The sequence below is a fragment of the Geospiza fortis genome, unplaced genomic scaffold (genome assembly GCF_000277835.1).
Source record: "Geospiza fortis unplaced genomic scaffold, GeoFor_1.0 scaffold318, whole genome shotgun sequence".
NCBI classification, from domain to species: Eukaryota; Metazoa; Chordata; class Aves; order Passeriformes; family Thraupidae; genus Geospiza; species Geospiza fortis.
Window position 1 is genome coordinate 2,931,909 of NW_005054371.1, and position 23,591 is coordinate 2,955,499.

Below are 23,591 nucleotides of genomic sequence, written 5' to 3' on the forward strand. Positions count from 1 at the left end.
AAAACATCAAATGTACGTAAACAGGTGCTGCTGTTGTGAATTTTCACTCACTATTGCAGTGAAAAGAATTGCCAGATATCTGATGTACTTTAAAGTGTTGTTTGTAATGTTTTAAGTGTGTCAGGCCTGGATGTGTTCTTCAGGTCCAGTACCTCGTGTTGAATAGATCAGTAACTTATATGTGTCTGGAATTACATCCTGCCTTATATCTTACCTGTTTATTGTTTTTATTAGGTATTAGCAATTGAGGACAACACCTGCTGGCTGAAGATGGAGAACAACATAACTACAATCTCTCGTGAAGAGCTTGAAGAGCTACGAGAAGCATTTGGCAAAATAGGTATGTTTTAAATGAGGGAGTCATAAGGATGCTCTTATTTAGGGCAAAACTGTTAAGGATTTATGGAAGCAATCTTTGTGGATCACTTGGTTTTGACAGGACTGTGTTTTCCCTCTGTATTGCCAGTAATATCTAAAAAAAATGTAAAAAGAATGTTTACATAGAGCCCCTTACTTTCACTGGAACTATGTGTGTTAATTTCTTTCAACTTCAGCACTGAAAACAGATACATTTTCTTGCAGGGTGGTAGCATTTTATGTGTTATTGTTATGTATTGTTACATAACGGGTCTCAAAATTCAGGTTTCTGGACTCCATAATTTGGAAAAACTTTTGGCTAAGCTTCAGGTGTTGCATATTTTCATGTTAGATTACTGACACTTGGTTTTTGCTTTATTTGCATGCTTTGCTGAACTAATAATTTCATTTATTCAATCAGGTTTTATGTTTTAAGAGAACTAAACTTGGAGAATTTTTGATCTTTTGTTAATAAGATCAGCTTTGTTACACCAGTGTTAATAAATAACTGTACAGTTTTGTATGCTTGAAAGGATGTTTACAGATTAATCAGAGCACACAGAAAGTGTAAGAAATTATATAGCAGCTGCCCTTTTTTTCCAGATTGCACTGCTGTTGTGAATGTTCATATCTGCTTTATTTCTTATTTACTGCCATTCTGAGGGGTGATGTGTAACTGTGCAGCTCAGGAAATCAAACAACCATGTTTGTAATCAGTCATGATGGGGGAAACAGGATCATTTTAGGCAAGAACTCTTAAATATTTGGAGACTTTACTTGGTAAAGAAACTATTGGGAAGCTGAATGTTAGAGATTTGGAAGACCATGAGTAGTATGGAGAAGTGAAGAGGGAATTATTCAGGTTCTGCCAATACAGCTATCACGTGGTGCCCAGTAGAGAGTCAGGAAATTAAAATAAAAAGAACTAACTTTACAATAAATAATAGAGCAGTGAGCCCATTGACTGAGGATGTTGTTGAGACTAAACAAAGAGTAGAAATTCTACAGGGAGTAAGATACATCCATGGAAGATAATTCCTGAGTTGCTGATAACCAATCATCAGGAGATCTATAGGTCAAGTAGTTTATATCCTGCAGGTGCTGGGATGACAGACCAAGGAGAGGAGCACGATATACATGTATCACTCTACTAAGAGATGTTAGCATAGCTGAAAACTCGCTGGTGTTGTCTGACAGCTTTTCTATATGTTTGATTTTCACCATCTGTATTCCTTCTTCATCTCCATCCTCTGCCTGCATCTTTTCCTGTTTCAGCTTGAAGAATTGTCTGTACTGCTCCTTCTCACTGAAGAGCATTTTTTTCCTTATGCTTTCTTTAAAACATAAAAATTATTAGTTTAATAATTAATAATCATTAGTTTAATTTTTTTTCACATTTCTAATGTCTTTATGGATAAAGTACTTGCAGCTAAATTGGTAAACTGAGAGAAGGCATTTATTTAACTCTCAGCTTGTCATCATGGAAACTTACCCTCAGTGAAAGATGAACCTAGAGAAATAAAATAGCAGGTAATCTGAGTGAGCTCATGAGAATGTCCTCTGATGGTTAGACCATCCCTGTTATTATGTATGGTCTTACATGCCTGCAGGCCAGTGGATGAATTAATGCAAATGCAGACATCAAGTTTGTGTATTGATCTGTGAACTTCTGATAGTATCAAAACCACAGAATTATTTTTTTTACCCTGTGTTTTTAGCCTTTTATCTGCAGTGAAATGTAGCTGCTATATAAAGCTGTACAGAAGCTACATAGTGTAGTATGGATTACAAAAAAAATTACTGTATAGCAATTAGTTATGGCTGGAGATGAAAGCATGTTTCTCTGCTTGCCCTTCTCTAATGGGAGGTATTCATGCACTCTGGTATTATTGACTGAGTTCTGATCCTAGATGCAATATGAACAGATGTTTTTGACTAGTAAATGGAAAAAAAACCCAAAAGTGGGAGCACCTTGACAACTCAGAGAAGCAGCCACATCATCTGCTTCCGTTTATGATTCAATGTGATGTTCTCTTAAATTTCTTACAAATATATCATTCATAGAGCTCTTCTAATCACAACATGCATCAGATTTGAGCCTACTGATTGCAAATGGTTTAATGTTACACTAAGCATATATTAATTGATGTCCCTTTGACTTGACTGTTCATAGATAATTTTGTTGGGAGTCCTAAAAAAAATAAGAAAATCTTGAACTTCATTATTTGCAAATTTGCTATCTTGTTCTATCTGTGCTCTGGGATCATAAGATAGTTCCTGAGAAAGCATATAAGAAGATGGCACAAGTCCTAGATAGCTGTGCCTCTAATCCACAAGCATTCCTTCATACTTACCTATATCAGAGAAAGAAACACTCATCTCCTAGAACTGTATTTATCTTGCTTTATTTATTCTTAACAGTTACCATACCTTAGTACATGAATATGCATGAGTTTACATGAGTATAACAACTTGTGCTTTCATTCTACAGATATTGACAACAGTGGGTATGTCAGTGATTACGAGCTTCAAGACCTGTTTAAAGAAGCAAGTCTGCCCTTGCCTGGTTACAAAGTCCGGGAGATTGTAGAAAAAATCATTTTGGTGACAGATAGCAACAAGGATGGGAAAATCAACTTTGAAGAATTTGTCTCTGTAAGACCTTCCATTTGGATGTTTCTCTACTGTTTGATACTTATTGAGAATTAATTGCTACAACTAAGTGCTATTTTTATATATAAGTGCTATTTTTATATATAACTATTACTTTGAGTTTTCTGTGACAACCTAGAATATCCTATATAGTTATTTTCTAATTTTTATCTTTCACATTCCTGTTTAATTTAATGGTTCTGATTTCAGCAGCATGTGAAAGAGCAGTAGTTGCAATCAGTCCCCTCCAAGGTGGGGGGAAGGAGTACATATTGTAGGAACTGTTAGGGCGGCCCTCACTCTGCCAAAAGAGCAGACAATTGGATAGCAGCCTCTGAATGCTCTTAGCAGTGCTTCACTATGCTCAATCTCTATACTAATGGCTGTTTATTACTGGGACTGAGGTACAAGTTTTCCCTTTCACTGAGCAGATTTCAAAGCTTTAGACTTTTCTAATGAGAATCGCTCACTGGTGCATTTGAAAAGAAACAAGAACTTACCAGGCTGTTGGTTTGTGGGTGCTTGGGGATGATGATGTTTTGTTTTGAAATTAGAGTACTGCTGCTAATTGCACAAGGTTGCATGTTGAATTAGGGATTGATCTTTCTTTCTGAGATTCTAAACATAAAAGTATTTGCTTCCAGGTATTAACTGTGTCTTATACTTCATTGTCAGTCTGAGACCTCTGCAGTATTTGGGCAAACCTAGGACATACTAATATATCCAATATGGGTTACATTGCAGGCAGGTGGAAAATGGTATTAGCTTGATAAAGGAAGGGCATGTTTAACTGTCATGTTATAACCTTTTGCCTGCCAAGCATGTGCGGAAATAGGTGGGCAAAATATACTGTCATCATCAAAAATGTGTGTATCTTTAGTTGTGTTCTTCAGTTTACCAAAATATCTGTTGTGTAGATCTTTGTATGCCTGTTTTTCTAGATAGCATACCTTAATAGAGGTATTCACTGTAAAATAATATGTTAGATATCCAGTATAGATATAGATATCCAAACAGTAATTATTCCTTTTTAGAACAGAAGTCATTACAAATATCCGAGAAATTCAGTCAGATTAACTGCTGACTCTAGGCTACTTAGATGATTTAACAGTTAGTTATTTGAAAGTACAATCAATCACAAAATGCTTTCTATTTTTTTCATTTCAGATAATTCAGGAATTGAAAAGCAAAGATGTTAGCAAATCTTTCCGAAAATCAATAAACAAAAAGCAAGGTATTACAGCAATTGGAGGAACATCAGCAATATCTAGTGAGGGGACACAGCACTCTTATTCAGGTAAGAAATAATTAAGCACGGGCAAATTTTCCGTGGAGGAAGACTCTTTGAATTTGCACTACAGATAAAAGAGTCTAACTGGAAACTGTTGGCAATAAAAGCAAATTAACACAGCAAAAGCATGTGGAGATAGACAAAGTAAGTGTGGGTGATAGTTTATTAGCTCTGTTCAGTTGTTGCTTGGTTTCACTCTTAGTTGCACTTGTAGGCAAGATGGGCATCTGTGTGAGAGCAAAAGAGGAAAACAAGTACTGACACCTTGTGGGGGAGGAAACAGCCCCTTTGGCATACTTCTAGTAAAGCTAGTCAAGTTTTTGCCTTCATTATATGCTAATGGACACTCATTCCTATATTCAGATAAAAAAATGAATGAATCCTCATTTTCATTTCCACAGTGTTAACTTACATGAACTAAAACCCCACTGACAAACCACCACATATCCTTTCTGGATGGATTGCCCTCCTCAGCTGTCTCTGCATTACAGAATTGTTCACTCATACATGGCTTTTGCATAGACTGTCTCACACTGAAAAAGCTGCTTTTAATATTTGATCTGTTTCTTTCTACCTCCCCTGCTGCATGTAATTTAAGTTGGTAATTGTGCCTAATTGCATTGCAGCTCCTACCCAGAGTGTGAACCACCTTCTTGGATCATATTGCAATCAGCAATATTGCAACTTTTTTGATTAAGTCTGGAATTTGTGTTGTCCCAGATTGTGTTAAGGTTCTGTGTATGAGGAAGATTACTTTGGTTAACCAAAGGGTGGCAATATCCTCTTTCAGTAGGATTCCAGCACCAGCTATACCTGGTACATCCTTAAAGCAGGGGATATGCTCCATCCCGAAGGATGCCTGTAGGGCATCAGAGGTGATTCTTTAGATGCAGTTTTATTTTTGGTGGAGAGAAACAAACCTCACTAGAGCACAATTCACCTGGCCTGGTCTCACCCAGCACCTCGTTTATGATGAGATGAAGTGTGCTCTAGAATTTCACATTGTTTCCCATTGACAGTGAAAGAAGTGTAGTGAGTCAGGTGCTTCTTGAGGCGGGGTGAATACCACCTGTACTCTTTGGGAATTTGGATACTGAGACTTGATTGACTGTTATCCAAATAAGCTTTCTTAGATACATAGTAATAAATTATACACCGAATATGAAAGAGAATTTAAAACTGGCATATTAAACTTCCCAAGTTTCTCCAAGCTAAAGACAACTCAGAAGTTCAGATCTGTCTCAAAAGGCTGCCAGTCTCTGAAGTCCAGCAGGAGGCTGACTGAAACACTGCATTTTAAGCAAACAGTGCATGGAGTGAGATGTTGCATATTTCAGATGAGATGTCTTCACCTCTTCTTTGTAATTGCTGAGAAACCAAATTTGAAGTCAGCCTTGAGGACACCTTCTCTAAGAAGTTCCTGTGATATTCGTGTTATCCTTCAGAAAATCACCAGATAATTAGAGGGTACAATGGGAGAAAGGCCAATCTGTACTTAGCATTTTTTGTGTTCTTTCTCATTGGACTGATTTTTTTAATAACTGACCTCTGTGAAATGAAGGGGTTTTGTTGCAGATGAGCCTCTTTGACCCAAATGCTATTACTAGTACGTCTTCATGGAAATGTTCATCTTTTATTTTAATGCTGTTTTTCTTTTCAGAGGAAGAAAAAGTTGCTTTTGTTAATTGGATAAATAAAGCTCTACAAGATGACCCAGACTGTAAGCACCTCCTACCAATGAACCCATCAGATGCCAGTCTGTTTAAATCCCTTGCAGATGGCATCCTTCTTTGGTGAGTCCAAGGCTATGAGAAAGAAAAGAAATTCATCTCAAAGGTTAAATGCTGATCACAGTGATATGAATTAGAAAACTTTAGACAGGCATTAACATCAAGACCCCACTCTTAAATATTTTATTTGTTTGCATATTAATGTGATTTTTAGCATATTTTCTGTGTGACTCTGTGCATATGTTATAGAAGCAGTTTTGTACATGCCAGATATGTGCAGGCTGTTTATAAAGGAGATAATTAAACAGTTCATAAATTCATTACTTGAAATAATTAGAAAACTTGACTATTTTAAATATTTTTAAAAGTTACTACTTACAGTCATTAAATCATGGGGTATCAGGAACAGAAATCTGAATTAAGTCCATGGCAAAACAGAGAGCATGTAATAGGTCCCTTAACTTCAGTCTGCTGCAACTTTAACTGGAAAGTGGATTACTAGTACTTACTGACACACCATGGTAACAAGGCATTAGCTGTTAGTATTGATGTGAATTAGTCTTGAGATCCATGTAGATACAAGGTACTACAGAAATGCAGTGCAGGAATACACTGATTATACTACATTTTTTCAGTAGAGACCATTTCAGTTACTTTGGTTTACAGTTTTCATCTCAGGAGCTTTCTTTGACAGTTATAAATATGATCTATTAATTATAAAAGGAAGATGCAATATATTATCTGGGGCATTCTGAATGAATGTGCAGTTATTTAATGGGGGAGAGGAGATTTAGACAACAGTCTTTTTTTTTGTTGTTTTTTTTTAATCTTGTCAGAAATGTGTGCAGCTGCTTGAGTGTTAGTAGCTTATAACCAAATAATATATTTTCTGAGAAATGGAAGTTTGAATAAACTCTTGACTTTTCTTTCATAGCAAAATGATCAACTTTTCACAACCAGATACAATTGATGAAAGGGCTATTAATAAGAAAAAACTCACTCCTTTCACTATTTCTGTAAGTACTGCATGAATAGGAACTTGCCACAAATGAGAAAGTAAAGTATTTTTCTGTTTTAATGACAGTTCTTCTGGTGGAGAAAAAAAAAATTTAAAATCATATGGAATAAAAAAATCCTGCAGTATGAGCTTGTATTTTCTAATAAACTCTACTGTATTCTCCTATTTCTTAGACGATTTACAGAAAAAATAGTTTTTTCTTGTTTTCTCTAATTCTGTCCCTATTAGCTATTTTTGTTTTGCCTTACTGAGTACCTGAAGAAAATAATTTTAGACTTTGAGTGGATAGCCAGGTTGTATTTTAGCTGTGCAGAAAGTATCTGCATGGCTGCATATTCTGTGATAGGATGATGCACTTTCAGTACCGGAGAGTAGCTTTGATAGAGGATGAGGAGATCTAATTTAATTGTGTATGAAGTCATGGAACAGTTTGACAGAAACAGTTTTTAAGAACTTAGTTTGGGTTTAAGAAAACAGGGCTGGAAAGGGAAGTAGATCCATAAGTTATGGACCCAGTGAGAAAAATCTGCTGATAAAAACCTCAGTTAAATGGCAGACTTTATTTTAGGCAGTGGTGTTAAAATATGAAAAGTTAAACTACACTATGTTCTAAGTCCTCCATGTGGGTAAAAATATTTTTATTAAAATATTCCTCAGTAATCCCAGCTGCAGAATGTGGCCCACAATTTTTTTGATGGGTCCATATTAACACTGTCATTGTTTTCATTAAATTTTGATAAGATGCAAGGTAGCTCACAAAAAACCTCCAGAGTGCAGTTTTCCATTCAGAGCCATTGAATTAATGCATTATTTCTTCCAAAATTTAATATGAACAATTTTGCTAAAAAATACAATCTCCCAAGTTTGTTAAATGATTATATTTCCAAATAGGAAAACTTAAACCTGGCTCTGAACTCAGCATCTGCCATTGGCTGCACAGTTGTCAATATTGGATCACAAGATTTGCAAGAAGGAAAACCACACTTGGTATTAGGACTCTTGTGGCAGATCATTAAAGTTGGCCTTTTTGCTGATATTGAGATCTCCAGAAATGAAGGTAAGAGTAATGCCAGGTATAGCAATGCCAGGCCCTTGGAATTAGCTCAGACCACAATAGCAGTGATCTCAGCTTTCTTTCAAACTTGCTTTTAGCTCTTATTGCCTTGCTGAATGAAGGGGAAGAGCTGGATCAGTTAATGAAGCTCTCCCCAGAAGACCTCTTGCTGCGCTGGGTGAATTACCATCTGGCCAATGCAGGGTGGCAGAAAATCAGTAACTTCAGCCAAGACATTAAGGTATGTAGTTATTTCTTCTCATAACTGAACACAGTGGTATTAAAACACACAGTGCATAGAAAAAAAAATTGTCAGATCAGGAGAATTTAGATACAATAGTAATCTACCTTATCTGACTGCAGGTTTATTCTGCATTTTTCAACATTGAGAGAGCATTACTTTGATCTCTTCTATCCTATTTAGTTGCTCATCCCCTGTATTATCATATCACAGTGCAAAGTGAACCTTTCCAACAGTCAGGGAAGTTCTAATGTTGTTAGGTGTCTATTAGAGTTATTTAGGATAATTTGCACCACATTACTAGCTGCCTAATAACTGCCAGTCGCTGCATTGCTGGTGTGTCAGCTGACTGCCACAGGGGCTGAAAGGTTCCTTGGGGCAGGTGGCAGAGCTGCATCATTCTCTCTTCAGTCATTCTGCAAAGGCAGGCAGAGCACTGTTGTAGCCCAGCTGAGGAGAGAACACAGCAACTTTTTAAAACTGAAAGCAAAGGAGGAGGACTGCCTTAAGGTCCTTAGACCTCCTTTCATTGGAGAAAACCATGTCCTTAATGGTTTTTGGCTATCTACTGCACCACTCAGCAAGTTATATAATTTCAAATGTTGCCAAGAAGGCTGTTATAAAAGCAGACTGTAACTAGGGTTTTATATGAAAACTGCTACTATGGTAAAAAAAAATATGTAGTGCTTAAGAGAAGTAGTAAATACTTCTAGAACTAATAGGGGTTTATTTTTTCTTCTAGTTTGTTACTGCAAAATTGATCCTTTTTGTGGGTGACCACATAAATTTGCCCTGAATATCTTAATTACAACAGTCTAGTTAATATTCAGCAGAATAAATTTAACTAGCATTGTCCACAATAATTAGCAGATATTCCTTTTCTCTGTCATCTGGCTAAGTTCTATGTGAAACGGGGTAGTAAAATGGCTATATGACCTCATCCATATTTACTGAAATTAGGGTGTTGTATATTTGACTCCTATGGCTTTTGGATTGGACTATTACAGTCATAAATGTCTAGGAAAGGCTACAAACTTGCTGCTTTTTTTTTTATTACACTGTTTTAGGATTCAAGAGCATACTACCATTTGTTAAATGAGATTGCACCCAAAGGAGAGGACCCTCAACAGTTGCCTATTAAAATTGATTTTACAGGATTTCACGTAAGTATTCAGAAATGTAAAAATAGACCAGAATTATCTGAGACCTCTGTGTATGTATCCAACATTCTAGTTACCAGGTTATCCCTGAATCCTCTTCTGTTTCCTAAGCTGTGCAAAAACTTAGCCAGATTGCTGAGTGTTACAAAAGCTTAAATGAGCAAAAACTTGAGCCTACAGTGCTGCTGAAACAGGATAATGCATCCTGCAGTCAAAAGTTTGGAGCTATGTGTCACTTGGAGTAGTGTACATTGTTGGGTCATCCAACATGAGTATTAGAGCATCCTGCTCAGTTGTCCTGTTCTGGAATTCAGACAAGGAACAATAGACTTCACAAACCGTTGTTCCTTCCTCTAACCAAATAGCAATTAGAAATAACATGTGAGCCCTTCCAATAACCAGCAGCAAAGTGTGGCATCCATCAAGCTTTAAGGTGTAAAGGGACAGAGGTCTAAAACCAGTGCCTACACTGATGTGGAAGAACTTGTCTAAGTGGCTTCATAAATCCTGTTGGAAGGATTTTTCTGGAAGTGCATTTGCTGCAAAGTTGAACTGCATGCCTGAGATACTTATATATTAATCAGAATATACAGTAGAATCTCATTATTCATTATAAGCATGAAGCCCATGTGCATGATTGTTTTCTTACATGCTTTAGTTCTCTTAAATTCCTTGTGTGACGGTTGTCACAAGGGTTCTTGGGTGAAGGAAGAGATGGAAGGTTGACTCCATTATCAGAAGGCTTGATTTATTATTTTATGATATATATATACACTACATTATAACTATACTACAAAGAAAAAGCAGGAGAGCTTTTCAGAAGCTTGCTAAGCTAAGCATAGAAAAGTAAAGAATGATAACAAGGCCACTCTCTCGGACTCTCTCCAAGAGACCTCAGTTCTGGATTGGCCATTATGTTTAAACATCCAAGCTGGGCCAATCCAGACGAACCTGTTGCATTCCACAGCAGCAGATAACCTATTGTTTACATTTGTTTCTGAGGCCACCGCTTCTCAGAAGGAAAAAATCCTAAAGAAAGGATTTTAGTGAAAAGGATGTCTGCAACATCCTTGTTTGCTTTGTTTGCTCTTTTTTGGGATTTTTTGAGAGTGAGAGTAGAAGTAAATTTTTTCCATGCAATTTCCTACAGTTCATATGATCACATTTTGTAATGAACCAGTATATTACTAATAAAGACTAATAAACAAAACATAAGTTGCCAACTTATGATGATTAAGAGAAAAAAATATTAAAAGGACAGCAAGTTGGAAGCATTCAAACTCTTACTGATGGTTTTGGGCATCATCTGGAATTACTTGAGAATATCAGTTCAAAGCATTGATGGTGAACCTTTGGTACATGTAGGAGGATAAGGAATATGGGAATCAACAGCCTGGAAATGGAAATAGCATCTCTACACTCCTGGCTGCAGTTGCTGTGATTAATGAGGAATGCTGTGCTGACAGCCACAGAAGTGAAGGACAGCAGAAGGCAGAGGGGAATTGTCATGGGCTGTACGAGCTAGCTCAGGCATTGGCAGAATGAGGGAGGAACTGACAGGTTCATTTAAAGATTTCCTTGACTGATGATTCAGTAAAATCTAGTATTAGACTTAACTGTAAATTAACTTTTGTTTGTTTTTCTTTTTAGGATAAAAATGACTTGAGGAGGGCTGAATACATGCTCCAACAGGCAGATAAATTGGGCTGCAGACAGTTTGTAACTCCAGCTGATGTGGTTGCAGGCAACCCTAAGCTCAATTTGGCTTTTGTTGCAAATCTCTTTAACACATATCCAGCCCTGCACAAGCCTGACTATTCATCTTATGATCTCAATTTATTAGAAGGTACTCAACTTTCTAATTGTATGAAAGAGAAGAATATTAGTATTAGAATATTTGTAGTGATTTCTACTTCGGTATTCCTTCTAGGTTGTGGTCTAGGATCCCTGTGTACTGGTGCCCGTGTTTACTTACTAGCAGCCAATTTAAGCCTTAGTAGAAAACCCCAGTAGTGTGTATACTGTTCACTTGTGTCAGCCTGACCACATGGTCATTCCTCAATAACCTTCTGTCATCCATTTGCAGGAGCAAAAACTGTCCTCCTACTTTCCTTTTGGTTTCCCGTGCTTCTTTCCATGCTATTTATATTTGAGCCAATATACAAATTCTGGCTTTTCTTTGAAGTACTATATTATGCAACTGTAATAGTCTTTAAAAGTATTTTTCACATAGTGCATTTGTATATATGTGTGTGTATGTTTGTTGCCTTTTAAAGTAGGAAACATTTTTTTTTAAAAGGCTTCTGTATCAGCAGCCTATATAAATCTATTGCATCAACAGCCTGTATAGATCCTGTCATAGCAGGGAATTTGGCCTTTAACTGTACAGTTCAGATCTCTAATGCCAGACATAAAGGGATAATTGGTAGCAATCTTTGGCTGTTGCCCTTGGTGTGGACCAGCTAATCTAGGATAATGGAATGGCTCCTGCCAGTGTATTTCACAGTTGTTCACTGATCTCAAAGGAGTGTGAGAATGAGGGGTGCTGCACTCGGGAGAATCATCAGCAATGTTCACATAGTCCTCTGCACTGCCTTCTCGTGCCTTCCTCTTACTGTTCCTATCAGGTTTCCTTTCCATCTAGGTGAGTCCATCTTCCTTTGCTCCTGTTTTTTCATGATTTGTCTGTGCTGCTCATCCCTGTGTCACAAATCTTGTATCCCTCAGAGCATTCCTGTTTCAGGCTTCTTGCTCTTCTAGCTTCAGCTGGGTGCCAGCTGTGATAGAGGTTGTAGAGCACAGGACGTTGTCTTCCCTTTTCAGCTGTGATATCCCCAGTCACTGCAGTCCCTGCTGGCCAGGACAAATGACTGAAGGAAAGGTCTGCTCTTCCTCTGCTTCAGTTTTGTTAGAAATGTCAGCTCTTGGGAATGCATACAGGAGCTGTGTGGAGGTGGAATGTGTTCAGTTTAGCTTCTCTGCTCTGAAGATAAAATTGCTGGTGTGATTTGAAATACTGAAAACTTGGTTAAATTTGGAAGAGTTTTCAATGGCATGGGAAAAACCAGTTGAATTAGTTTTTGGACTTTCCTGAAACATTTTGATGGAGATGAAAGTCTCAGCCAAACCAGTTTAAAAAGTTACAGTCAACTGAATGCTAGACTATGATTTTGTAATTATAAATACTGGCCAAATTTAACTTACTATTTACAGTATATATTTTAGAGATGGATAATCATGCCAATGTTACCTGTTCAAAGAAAAGTAGATGACTCCTTTTTGCCCTCAAATAATGATTCCTGTGGTGTCAAGTAGATCTAAATCATCAAAATAGTTATTCAGCCCAAAGACAGTGTTGTTAATGTTTTTTTTCCTGTTAATGTATTGTTTGTTTTCCATTAAGTCCTGTGTTTATACTGATGTTTTCTCAAGCTAGTGATATAAAATATGACATTGATTTCTTTATAGTTTCATCATAGATTGTCTGTTGAAATCTGACTCATAATTTATAATGCTTTCCTGTTTTGCTTCATGAAATGCAGATTTGACCCCTCCTAATGTAGGTACTGTATTTAGTACTTTTCTGTACTCCATAAAAGTGTTTATTCTGCAATTTTTTGTTCTTTTTTTTCCCTATTGTTTAAACATCTCTGTCCTTTTCTGGTTGATTTTTTTGCATTGTTCTTACATTTTTCTATTGTTTTAATATGCCATCATAAGTAAAAGAGAAAGGAAAAACCCCACAGCATATAAAATGAGGGCAAGAGTTGCAGTAAGTCAAATGCCATACAGGTATTTTGGAGGGTTTAGCGAGTAAGGGCTTTCCGTGAACTGAGATGTCAAGCTGTAGGCATGTGTGGGTGAGTAGAGCTTCCTGAAAGTTTTCATTTTCCTGCATAAATTCCATCTTTTCAGGGACTGTCCCACCTCATCAGCATGGTGTGGCTGTCCTCTTCAGTTTAAGACATTTAATGTTGTGCATAAACTGACATCTGCCCTGACAATACATCTGGTGATGTGCACTGAAATATGAGAGCGTGTCTCTCAGGAATACTGACACAGCAAAATGAATATTTGCTGTTGTGTGGGGGTGGAGAGGGTAGTCCTGAGCTCAGTTCTTGCACCACCTTTGCTGCTGATCCAAGGAGCCCCTGGCTTGTGGGGAAAGCAGCAATTTGGAGTCAAAGTCACAAAGAAAGCTGAGTTCTGGGGGGAGGAAGAGGAGGGACTTGTGTCCACCCACTTTTCCTCCAGTGTACATGTTCTGTGCTGTTGCTTAGATTACTGGCAGCCTTCATGGCTGTCACCACAAGAGGGTTAAGTACTTCCACTCAGGCTGGCTGAACTTTGGGTGCAGCTGTATCTTGAGCTCAGTTGTGTTCCAGAGATAATCTTAGATTTTTTCTGAGCTCTTTGGATTCTTCATCCCCTCCCTATGGCTACTCTCCACTCAGTTCCACAGTGTAATGATCTCAAAAAAGAGATGGCAATAAATATAAAGGATACTACCAAATTTGCTCCTCTCTCTTTTGTGTAGCTCTGCCCCCTTTCTGCAGTTTTCCAATGATTTTGGCTATCTGCTGCACCACTCAGCAGAAGATATGCTCCTGATAGGATCACAAGGTATATTTTGAATAAAAGACTAGAGAGAAAAAACTGGTCACTTCTCAGCCATCTGGAAAACTTATGAACACTCATGTATTGCATGATAAAGGGATTTGTTTAGAGTGGCATATTAAATATAGTATGCTGGGTTTAGTTCCTGGACTCCCACTTTCCAAAAGGGTCCTGCCCAGCTTGCATGCTCTTGCTCCTGCTTGGCTACTTTGGATTCTCCTGACAATCTTAAGCAAGCATTTTAAAATCCTCAGTCTGAGTGCAGTTGCTGAGTATCTGTTTTTGTGGCTATGCTGTTTCATAAGAGTTCACTAAATAACCTTGGTACTGTCTTTGTAATGGACAAGTATTCCTAAAAGCACTTTGCAGTCAGTATTTTAGGTACTGCAAATCAACTCAAAGCTCAGTAACCATAAAGTCATTTAAAAAACACAAGGCATTTGCTTCAAAATAATATAATCTCAAAGGTATTCTTTATAAACTTAAATTATATATAATTCTTGAGTTATGATCGTTTTTTAAATGGAAAAACCGATATTTTTAATAACTTTGTCACAAAGTGTGATTGTTCTTTTAAATTTTAATGTGGCAAGAAATATGTGAAACAAAGCTCTCTGATGATCTTGCAGAATAGTATTTTTGTTTGTTTCTTCTGTTTCATCAGTGGCTCTGTGGTTATTTTTACATGTAAATATTTGAAACAAACACTAATTCAAATTGCATATAAAAGAAATCATAATTTAGAAAATATATTGGTAAGATGAATATCAACTATTTTATAATAATTGGAAAGGAAAGAACCTGGTAAGGTGGCTGAAACTTTAAAAATAAAATTTACTCTGTTAGAAACTGTAAACTGCAGCTGAAATTTCTGAAGTCCAGAGCTTTCTCCCTCCTCAGTGTCTTCACTGTTTTCTTAACTGTGGATTATCTACCCCGGGGAACAAAGTGATGAGGTTATTCCAAGCTCACATATTCAGGCTAAATATTTTCTCAAATGCTCCTCTTTGATGGAAGACAAAACAGCTTATGCAGCACTGATTCACATGTAGATGGCTACAGAGATGTTGTTAAAATTTAGGTAGTGCTGTATGTAGAAAATTAATGAATTATTGCAAGATCTAACTTTATAGAGAAAGAGAGTTTGGGTAGGACTCATGATTACAATAATAAAAGCAACCTATGTCAGGAAAGTGAAGGTTGGTATTTACTTCCTCATGAATTTTCTGCAGTTCTTGTAAGTAGAATTGCTGGTCAAAACTGTGAGGATAACTGGCCCGCTTGGCAGTATAAATAACTCCACAAAGTTAACCAATACAGCACTGCCTCTCAACGTTTTCAGTGCATAGAACTAAAAAAAATGAAATCTGTTGCTTTGGGGAGGCCCTTTGCAAATCAATACTGTCAAATTCTGTGAGGAGAGAGTGGAGTTGTGCCTCATGTGTTAGCACTGACTTTTGAAAAAAAGATATTATTTCTCTCAAACTGTTGAATGCAGTTTCCACTCATTTTAGTTTCAGGAACTTATTACTAATCATCTCCATGATATATTAATTATGTGAAATATAACAAAAATTTATTTCTGTATTTTATCAAATATCAGATAAATGTAGTCTAATAATGCTGCTCCATGTAGTCCCCCTGCCCTGTGCCCAGAACTGAGTGGATCTGAATTGGATAGGATTGCCTTGTAGTATAGACTGTTGTTTGGGAAATTATGAACTCTTTTTGGGGTGGGAGGGGGGTGGTGAGGGATATGAGAAGCATTTAAACATTGCTTATTAAAGTGTTTTCTCCAATAACTTATATAGAATTGTATTTGTCACCATAGGAGAAAGTAAGGAAGAAAGGACTTTCAGAAACTGGATGAATTCACTGGGTGTGAGCCCATATGTTAATCATTTATACAGGTAAGGTTTTTTAAAAAGAATGATTTGACTTCCCAGGGGTGACAGGGGAAGAAGGAAGGAAAGAAGAGGGGGGAAGTTGTATTTCTACTAGAATAGTGATTTCCAGGTTTCCTCTTCCAAACTGGTCTGTAGGACCACATTAAGCAGTATCTGACTCAAATATTCTAGTCATAATCTAGATAGACTAGAAAACCTAAGAAGGTTTAAATCTTCCCCCCTCACTCACTTGTGTATTGAATTATGTTTTTATAAAAGTTGAGATAATTGTGTTTTATGATGTATAATTTTTATTTTTTCAGTAGACTGTAAGAAGTTCTGCAGTGTAGTATTCCCTCAGATGAAGGGCTTTATAATAAGCTTTTTAGATGCTTCTGGTCACTTTCAAATTATGCCAGAAATTGATTCAAATTCTGTCAATAAATTATGAGATTGAGGGAGCAAATGGGAACACCTGCTTGTATGTGTATTTACTGATTGGTTTCATTTTTTCAGTTTTTTGATCTCTGTAAAGTGATCTGTAGGTATCTTAACGTGGAGAATTTAATTTATTAAGTAGTTGATAGGAATTATCAGTAATGCAACATATAATGGGAAAATAATACTTTTCCTACTATTCTTCTTTTGCAAGAATAAGTTCGTTGGTTTTGATTATTCTTTAGCAAAACAAATCTGTAGGCATCTGCAGATAAAGCATCAGTATTTAACATTTGGAAAGGTCCTTAGAGAACTAAAACTAGATTAATAAATTAAAACTCATTTAGCAGCTATTTTGTCTATACCTGCCCTACGAAAGTAATTATTTAATTGAAGCCAGTGAGTGAGATTGCTTCAGTAAGATTTGTGAAACTAATGAAATGAAATGCAGAATTTGGTGTATATAATTGCAGGAATCAAGCAATGGAATGTTGGCTAGTTTCTTTACAGAACAGCACCAGCTTTTATTTAAGTCTGGAATTTTTCAGCAACTTATTTCCACTGTGAGAAGTCTCAAGTACTTACTTTCATTGTCAATCTGTTCTTTTGTGCTGAAACCCATTGTTTTGCTCTTGGTTTAGTGACCTTTCTGATGCTTTAATCATCTTCCAACTGTACGACATGACACGTGTTCCAGTTGACTGGAGCCACGTCAACAAACCTCCTTACTCCCTGCTTGGAGGCAACATGAAAAAGGTGGGTGATGCTCTGGGAGGCAGTCCAGCTCCACTGGCTCCCATGCTGCTCATGGCAGGCTGTGTTGTTGAGATTTCTATGCTACTGAGACAGTCCTGGGAGAAAAAAAAGAAAAATCTATTTTTCAGTTATTATCCCAAAGAATAAATAGCAGCTATAGCACATATCACCTTTGTTTCTTAATGTGGACACCTTTTAGCAATATTTAATTTATAGCTTGATTTAGCTCTTATAAGTGAAAGCTTCAGGCCTGACCTGGCTGTTGTTGCTGGATGCTTCTATACTGTGAGGCATTTCCTCCCAGAGCAGTTTCATATGCTGCCCAGAGGACTTGGGCAAGACTTGCAGAATTCAAGCTTTCACATAGTTTTGTTGTTGTTGGGAAGCCTGAAATGTAGAGGATAAAAATTACTGTCTGTTTAAGAAGAACGCATTTCAATATCTTTGAAAGTATACTTTTGATATAAATATATTTTATTCACTACCTTAGTGGAAACTTGGTTTTCTCAAATATGGAAAAAATTATCATTGGAATATTGCATAATTGCATTTATGGTAAAAACTGTGTTATTTTAATCACAGTGTAGCTAGACTGGAAATCTTTTCTAGCTTCAGATCTCACTGTAGGTAACAATAAGCCAAAATAATTTAAAATACACATAGATTATGGTCTGTATTGCAGAATTATTAATATGTTTTCATTATTTGCACACAAAATGTATTTTTAGATTGAGAATTGCAATTATGCAGTAGAACTTGGGAAGACAAAAGCCAAATTCTCGCTGGTTGGTATTGCTGGACACGATCTAAATGAAGGTAATCCAACTCTGACCTTGGCTTTGGTGTGGCAGCTGATGAGAAGGTAAGTTAGGCAGTGTATGATGGATGTGTATAAATGTGTCTGTGCATGTGTGTCTGTAAATCAAGGCAAATTAAGGGTAGTGTTCAGGTCACCCAACTGGTATTGTAGAGAGCAATCTCTAAAAGTCCCTGTTCTCAAAGATAAAATTGTATATGTGTTTTGTAATTTTACATACTGTGCAGTAATTGAAACCACAATTTATAGTGACAATTAAAACCTTATAAACTAGAAACTGTGACTAAAATTATAGATCCTGCAGCAAGTAAAAAGACCACACCTTATTTCATGTTGATTCCATGTATCTTTCTGTAAGTAGAGAGTGATTTAAATATTTGTAAAACCCAAGGCAGTGATGATACATACACTATAGAAGTTAAAAGGGTAAAAAATTGTAGGCCATTACAGCTATAGATACCATGAGTATCATCAAATCAAAATCTTGCTACTGTATTGAGTGAGAAAAAAATATTATAAAGTGATTTGATTAAGAAGTATTTTATTGCAAATGTTTTCCTCTAATTAGTTTTCTTAGACCTATCACTTAGTGGTTTTTGTTCTCAGACTACTGTGATTCAATTTTTTTCCCTACTAGGATGGTAGGGAGTCATTTAAACTTAGAAAGTGTAATTTATTATGATGTACTGAGTAAAAGAAATGCATGAAGATGTTACCATGAATATTATGAGGTTTGGGATATAATTTTGTTATTTTATTCAGTAACCACTGAAAAAGTCATTTCAAGTACTACATAGTTTGTAAGGTAAGGGTACCTTATGAAGAGTACTTAGCATTGTTACTGTGATGAAGTAATATTTTACCTTTGCTCTAGCTTTGCAAGAAAAGTTGAGTTCCACCACTCATTTTAACTTGAGCTCTTGCCTTTATTGAAGGTATACTTTGAATGTACTATCTGACCTTGGAGAGGGCGAAAAAGTAAATGATGAAATTATTATTAAGTGGGTGAATCAGACACTTGCAAAAGCAAATAAGAAAACTTCAATTATAAGTTTCAAGGTAATTAATTTTATTTACTTTTCTTTCCACATATAATAAGATTTGGGATTTTTAACCTGATCTGTTAATGATTTGGTTTTAACAGCAGGTCTCCCATCGACTAGCAAAATTGTTTATGGAAATACTTCTGACAGTCTTTGAATCTTCCAAAGTATTTTTCAAATATATTGAAAAATAAAATAATTTATAGTAGCTGCAGTAAAATACAAAACAAAAAGCCCAAAACAAAGAAAAGAAAAATAACTTTAAACTTTCAAAGGGTCTTCTGTCTGAAATTACCAGTCTTTGGGCCTGGCATGTCATATATTTTCCAGGTTTTTGAATATAGGCACTCTCATGCTTGTACAAGCCAGAAAAACGATTTTGGAAATACCGGGGGCAGATGATCACTTCTCCTAGGAGCTGGTTAAAAGGATGTTGTCACTTGTGACAGAGCCGGGAGAGGGAGCCCAGGGTAGCCAGCGACACCTTGTGTTGTCCTTGGCACTGCTGATGTGCAGCAGGCCGGGGAAAACAGGAGCTGTTCCCGTTCAGCATGAAGGAGCACACTGATAAAGGAAGCTTTCCTTCCAGGTTATTTCAGTGTTCAAAATGAAAGAAGCCATATGTGCGTCAGGTGTGTTATTCTGTGTGAATCTCTTGCCATGGCTGATTAATAATTGCACACAAATGTAACATTTTTGTACAGGTTCATTTTATAACCTGAGACAGTTATGTCTGTGATTCAAAACAGGAGAACCTAGCCAGTTAAATATTTGAGAGTTCACTATGTTATGAATTTTAATTAGGTAATCATTATTAATAAAAAAATAAGTAAAAATATTTAATTTTCACTTTAGAGAGTAATTTGAGCCTTCATTTTCTTATGAGATGTTGCTTCTCTTATTTCTACTAAAATTGTTATAATGGTGGTATTAAAGAGGCTGAAAGTATGACAAGAATCTGGTATGCCAGTGTCTTTGGGGGTACATTGGTTGTGTTTTTAAGGCCATTCAAATGGTGTTTTTAAGATAATTCAACTGATGGTTGACCAATAAAGATAAGGAGGTACTGATGCAAAGTGACACTATTCAGTATTCATTTTTTTACTACTAATTTTACTACTAATTTTTTACAACATTTACATAAATATTGCCTTTCACTGTTTAGGTTTTGGGATACTATGGCAAGCAGACCATAGAGAATGCAGAAGTGCCTTATATTTCACTGTGGACTAAGAAAGCCAAATTCTATTGTACTGCCATTAGTTCAAACAGTAAAAATTATAAAGGTGTGTCTTATGGTCTTGGGGACTCCATACATGTAATGCCTTGAAGCAGAATTTTATTAGTAATTTTAGATGTATAATTAGTGGTGGCTCTGTGGGACTCCCCTGAATTGGCAGTCCTAGTTCTGACCTGGTGACAAAGGCAGCTGTGCCCCGTGGCTGTGCTCAGCCACTGCAGCCCCACGGGCACTGCCTGTGCTTGCTTTGGCACCAGCAGCTCCTGCTCTGCCCGGACAGCTGGGATGGGATGATTGCAGCAACAGCAATTGCCCTTTTAAGAATCTCTCTGTATTAAATATGAAACACAGACTGCTCACACTAGCTCAGAATACCATCTGAGTTGAAATATTACAGAAAGAGTGAGCCATTAACTACTGGAGAAAATAGTTATGTGGCAAGAAAACAAGAAAAATGTATGTATGGGGGCCTGGAAGGATCTTTTGTTGTCTTAAAAGTCTGGCCCTTGAACTTGTGTCAAAATTCCCTTCCTTCCTTAGGGCTTAAGGAGAGAAGTTTGATGAAATAAATTTAAACCATTTGTGCAATAATGATACCAGCACAGTGAACATTATAGTACTGATTGTAGAAAAGAACATTAGAATTCATAAAGAGTGAGGAGAACCTTCACACTATGAAGTAAGAAAACAGGCTTCTGTCTTTCAGTATGCATGCAAGATGTGCTGTAGGGTTTTTTGCATTTTGAAGTTGGAATAATTAAAGCAGATTCCTTAAACTAATCCTGAGTCTTTTTCTTTTAGGACAGATCAATTAGCACTAGCTTACCTGTCCTAGATTTAATAGATGCCATTGCACCAAAAGCAGTTCGTCCAGAAATGGTCAAGAGAGAAGACCTTTCTTACCAAGACAAATTGAATAATGCCAAGTAAGTATTAAATGAATGCTTCATGTTTTCCTGAAATGCAGGAAATGCATGATTTATTGATTTGTTAGGAGAAAGATAACACTAATATCAAATTTTTGATAGAATATAAGTTCTAATATTATTTATTTTTCTAGTGTATCTAAAATATGAAGTCAAATTCACAGCAGATATGACCCACCACCACTGCACTGTAATTGGTGTCTTAATAGTTTGCCATACCTCATACTGTTTTTGACCAAAATAAATGCTTTGATAAGCAGTAGTAAAACATCTGCCAGTACATGCTTTCATCACAATAATGTCCATTTTCTAGTAGAGCCTAAGTACTATTAAACAGGCATATTCTGCTATTAAAATCTGGTTTGGTTGTTGTGAATTTTGACATATTGGGTAGAAGCCAGAAAAATAACAGTATTTGTTTTCTCTTGTTTTCCAAGGTATGCCATTTCAGTTGCTCGAAAAATCGGTGCTCGTATTTATGCTCTCCCAGATGATCTGGTTGAGGTGAAGCCAAAAATGGTGATGACAGTTTTTGCATGTTTGATGGGAAGAGGACTGAACAGAATAAAATAATGCAGACAAATAACTTTCTGCCATGTTAAGCACAATGAATGCCTCGCAGTTTACAGAGTTCTGAAACTTAGTATGAGAAAAATTGTATGCACAAATACCAATTATCTTTTAATCATGTGTTTGTATTAGTTAATTTTCTTCAGTTTCATAACACATGAATTATTTATGGCTAATACCATTTTCAGAATGTGTTCATTAACAAATTAACATCATAGATTTGTACTGCTTGGAAAAACCCATATGAATCAAGCTTCATTTGTATTAGTTTCCATAGCACTGTGAGAACCTGCATTGTTTTACATATGTTGTTTCAGGACCAATTATGAAACACTGTTTGATTTTTGTGGGTGTTACTTATGTGTAGTCATACAAGTCTCAAGGTGCATTCCAGTCCTGTTGGGTTGGACTCCAAACTGCACAGAAATTATCATCCTTGCCTTATTCTTGGAGAGCTTAACTCTTGTTGGAGCCAATGAGAGTCTTGTCATTGACTTCAGAGCAAGTAAAGGCCTGTGATAATGTCTGGTAACTAATGAATACTGATTAAACTGATGAAACCTTTTTGTGGGAATTTGTAGTAGTTTTGTTCTGTTACTTAGCAGAAACTTTTACAAACCATGTTGTATGAAAAAAACAGCAATAGAAAGCAGAAATGTCCTGTCATTATTAGGTCTGCATATGTGCTAAGTTTTGCGGTTGGACTAAACAGCTGTTGGTTGAGTTTTTTTAACCTTTTCATAAAATACTGTATTAAGAAAACAATAAAGAGCTGGCTAGTCCACTATGGAATTTCTCATTACTGTATTGCATTTCCTTATGTATCATTCCTTTGATTTTTCTAAAATGTGTATCATGTGTGCAGAGGTTTGATGTAGAAAGACCGGTGCATTGTCTGGATAAGATGAAATCTGTATTTTTTTCTTAGTAATTTTAAAGTAACTGTTTGTACTCCTTTTTCATCAGCTGTAAATTTTCACTTATCAAGCTGGAGCTGTACGTTTAATGAAGTTGGTACCAAAAGCCAAACAATACAAAAACTGAATCAAAATTAAAGACTTTTTTTTTAAGTATGAAGCTTCTACTTTCTCTCAGGTCCTGAAGCCAGTCCTAAGTGTGGCAGAACAGGAGAATCCTGATGAGCAAGCAGTTGGACTGAGTTTGACATCTTCACTGTCTTGCACCAATACAGCAATACTACGGGATGCATCCATGCAGTTTCTATTATATAATGGGATAACAGAGACTGAAGGGAATTAAGTTCTTGGATTTGAAGCCTATTTGCTGGTTTGCACTGTTGGGGCAAGACTTGATTTACTTGGTTTCTTTTCCCCGTCCAAGATGATGACAGAGCTTTGTACAGGATTTGAGTTCTAGTGACACTCAGTCCAAATCCTCATTCAGGAGAGGCTAAATGGAGACTAACTGTAAGAATAAATGATCTCTTACTAAATTATAGAATCCTCAAGTACTGTATTTACCTCTCAGACACTTGATACCTTACTCCATAAAGGCCCCTATTTCCTGTTTTATAAACTATTGCTGTAACTGTCCAGAATTACTTCAGAGTTGCTTTGAGGAAATTTTCATGGGCAACCCTCTGATGCTGTGAAGAGCAGGGCCGTGGTTACTGTAGCAGTTGGGAGAAAAGAGATCTAAGGGCAGACACAGTCCTGGCGCCGCGCAGGAGCTGCTGCAGCGCGTTCTCCCTCACAGGCCCCTGCCCGGCTGCGGGGAGGGGCAGGGCCGCGCTCGGAGCAGCGGAGGCGCCTCCGGTCCGCGGCCCCCGCGCTCC

At 36.7% G+C, this 23,591-nt stretch overlaps 1 protein-coding gene across 2 annotated transcripts; it reads left to right on the top strand.

Annotated features, from left to right (window-relative positions):
- The first annotated feature begins 238 nt into the window (after positions 1-238).
- On the top strand, positions 239-22,869 carry PLS1 (plastin 1). 2 transcript variants are annotated; one of them, XM_031060060.1, is made up of 16 exons: positions 239-340; positions 2,849-3,012; positions 4,177-4,306; positions 5,961-6,093; positions 6,965-7,046; positions 7,940-8,105; positions 8,201-8,343; positions 9,411-9,506; positions 11,154-11,349; positions 13,046-13,066; positions 15,952-16,030; positions 17,086-17,200; positions 17,929-18,062; positions 18,953-19,076; positions 21,102-21,226; positions 21,664-22,869. In XM_031060060.1, exons 1-16 carry the CDS (start codon positions 271-273, stop codon positions 21,797-21,799), a joined length of 1,914 nt encoding a protein of 637 aa, XP_030915920.1. In that variant the 5' UTR covers positions 239-270; the 3' UTR covers positions 21,800-22,869. The 2 variants fall into 2 exon arrangements, with proteins under 2 accessions (XP_030915920.1, XP_005424738.1); XM_005424681.2 differs by lacking the exon at positions 13,046-13,066.
- The last annotated feature ends 722 nt before the right edge of the window (positions 22,870-23,591 follow it).

Bases quoted from the DNA above. Each gene is read 5' to 3' on its own strand.
- PLS1 (XM_031060060.1), top strand. From the start codon at position 271: ATGGAGAACAACATAACTACAATCTCTCGTGAAGAGCTTGAAGAGCTA. The intron at 13,067-15,951 runs GTACTGTATTTA...TTGTCACCATAG, and splicing joins TTTGACCCCTCCTAATGTAG to GAGAAAGTAAGGAAGAAAGG. The intron at 16,031-17,085 runs GTAAGGTTTTTT...CTCTTGGTTTAG, and splicing joins TATGTTAATCATTTATACAG to TGACCTTTCTGATGCTTTAA.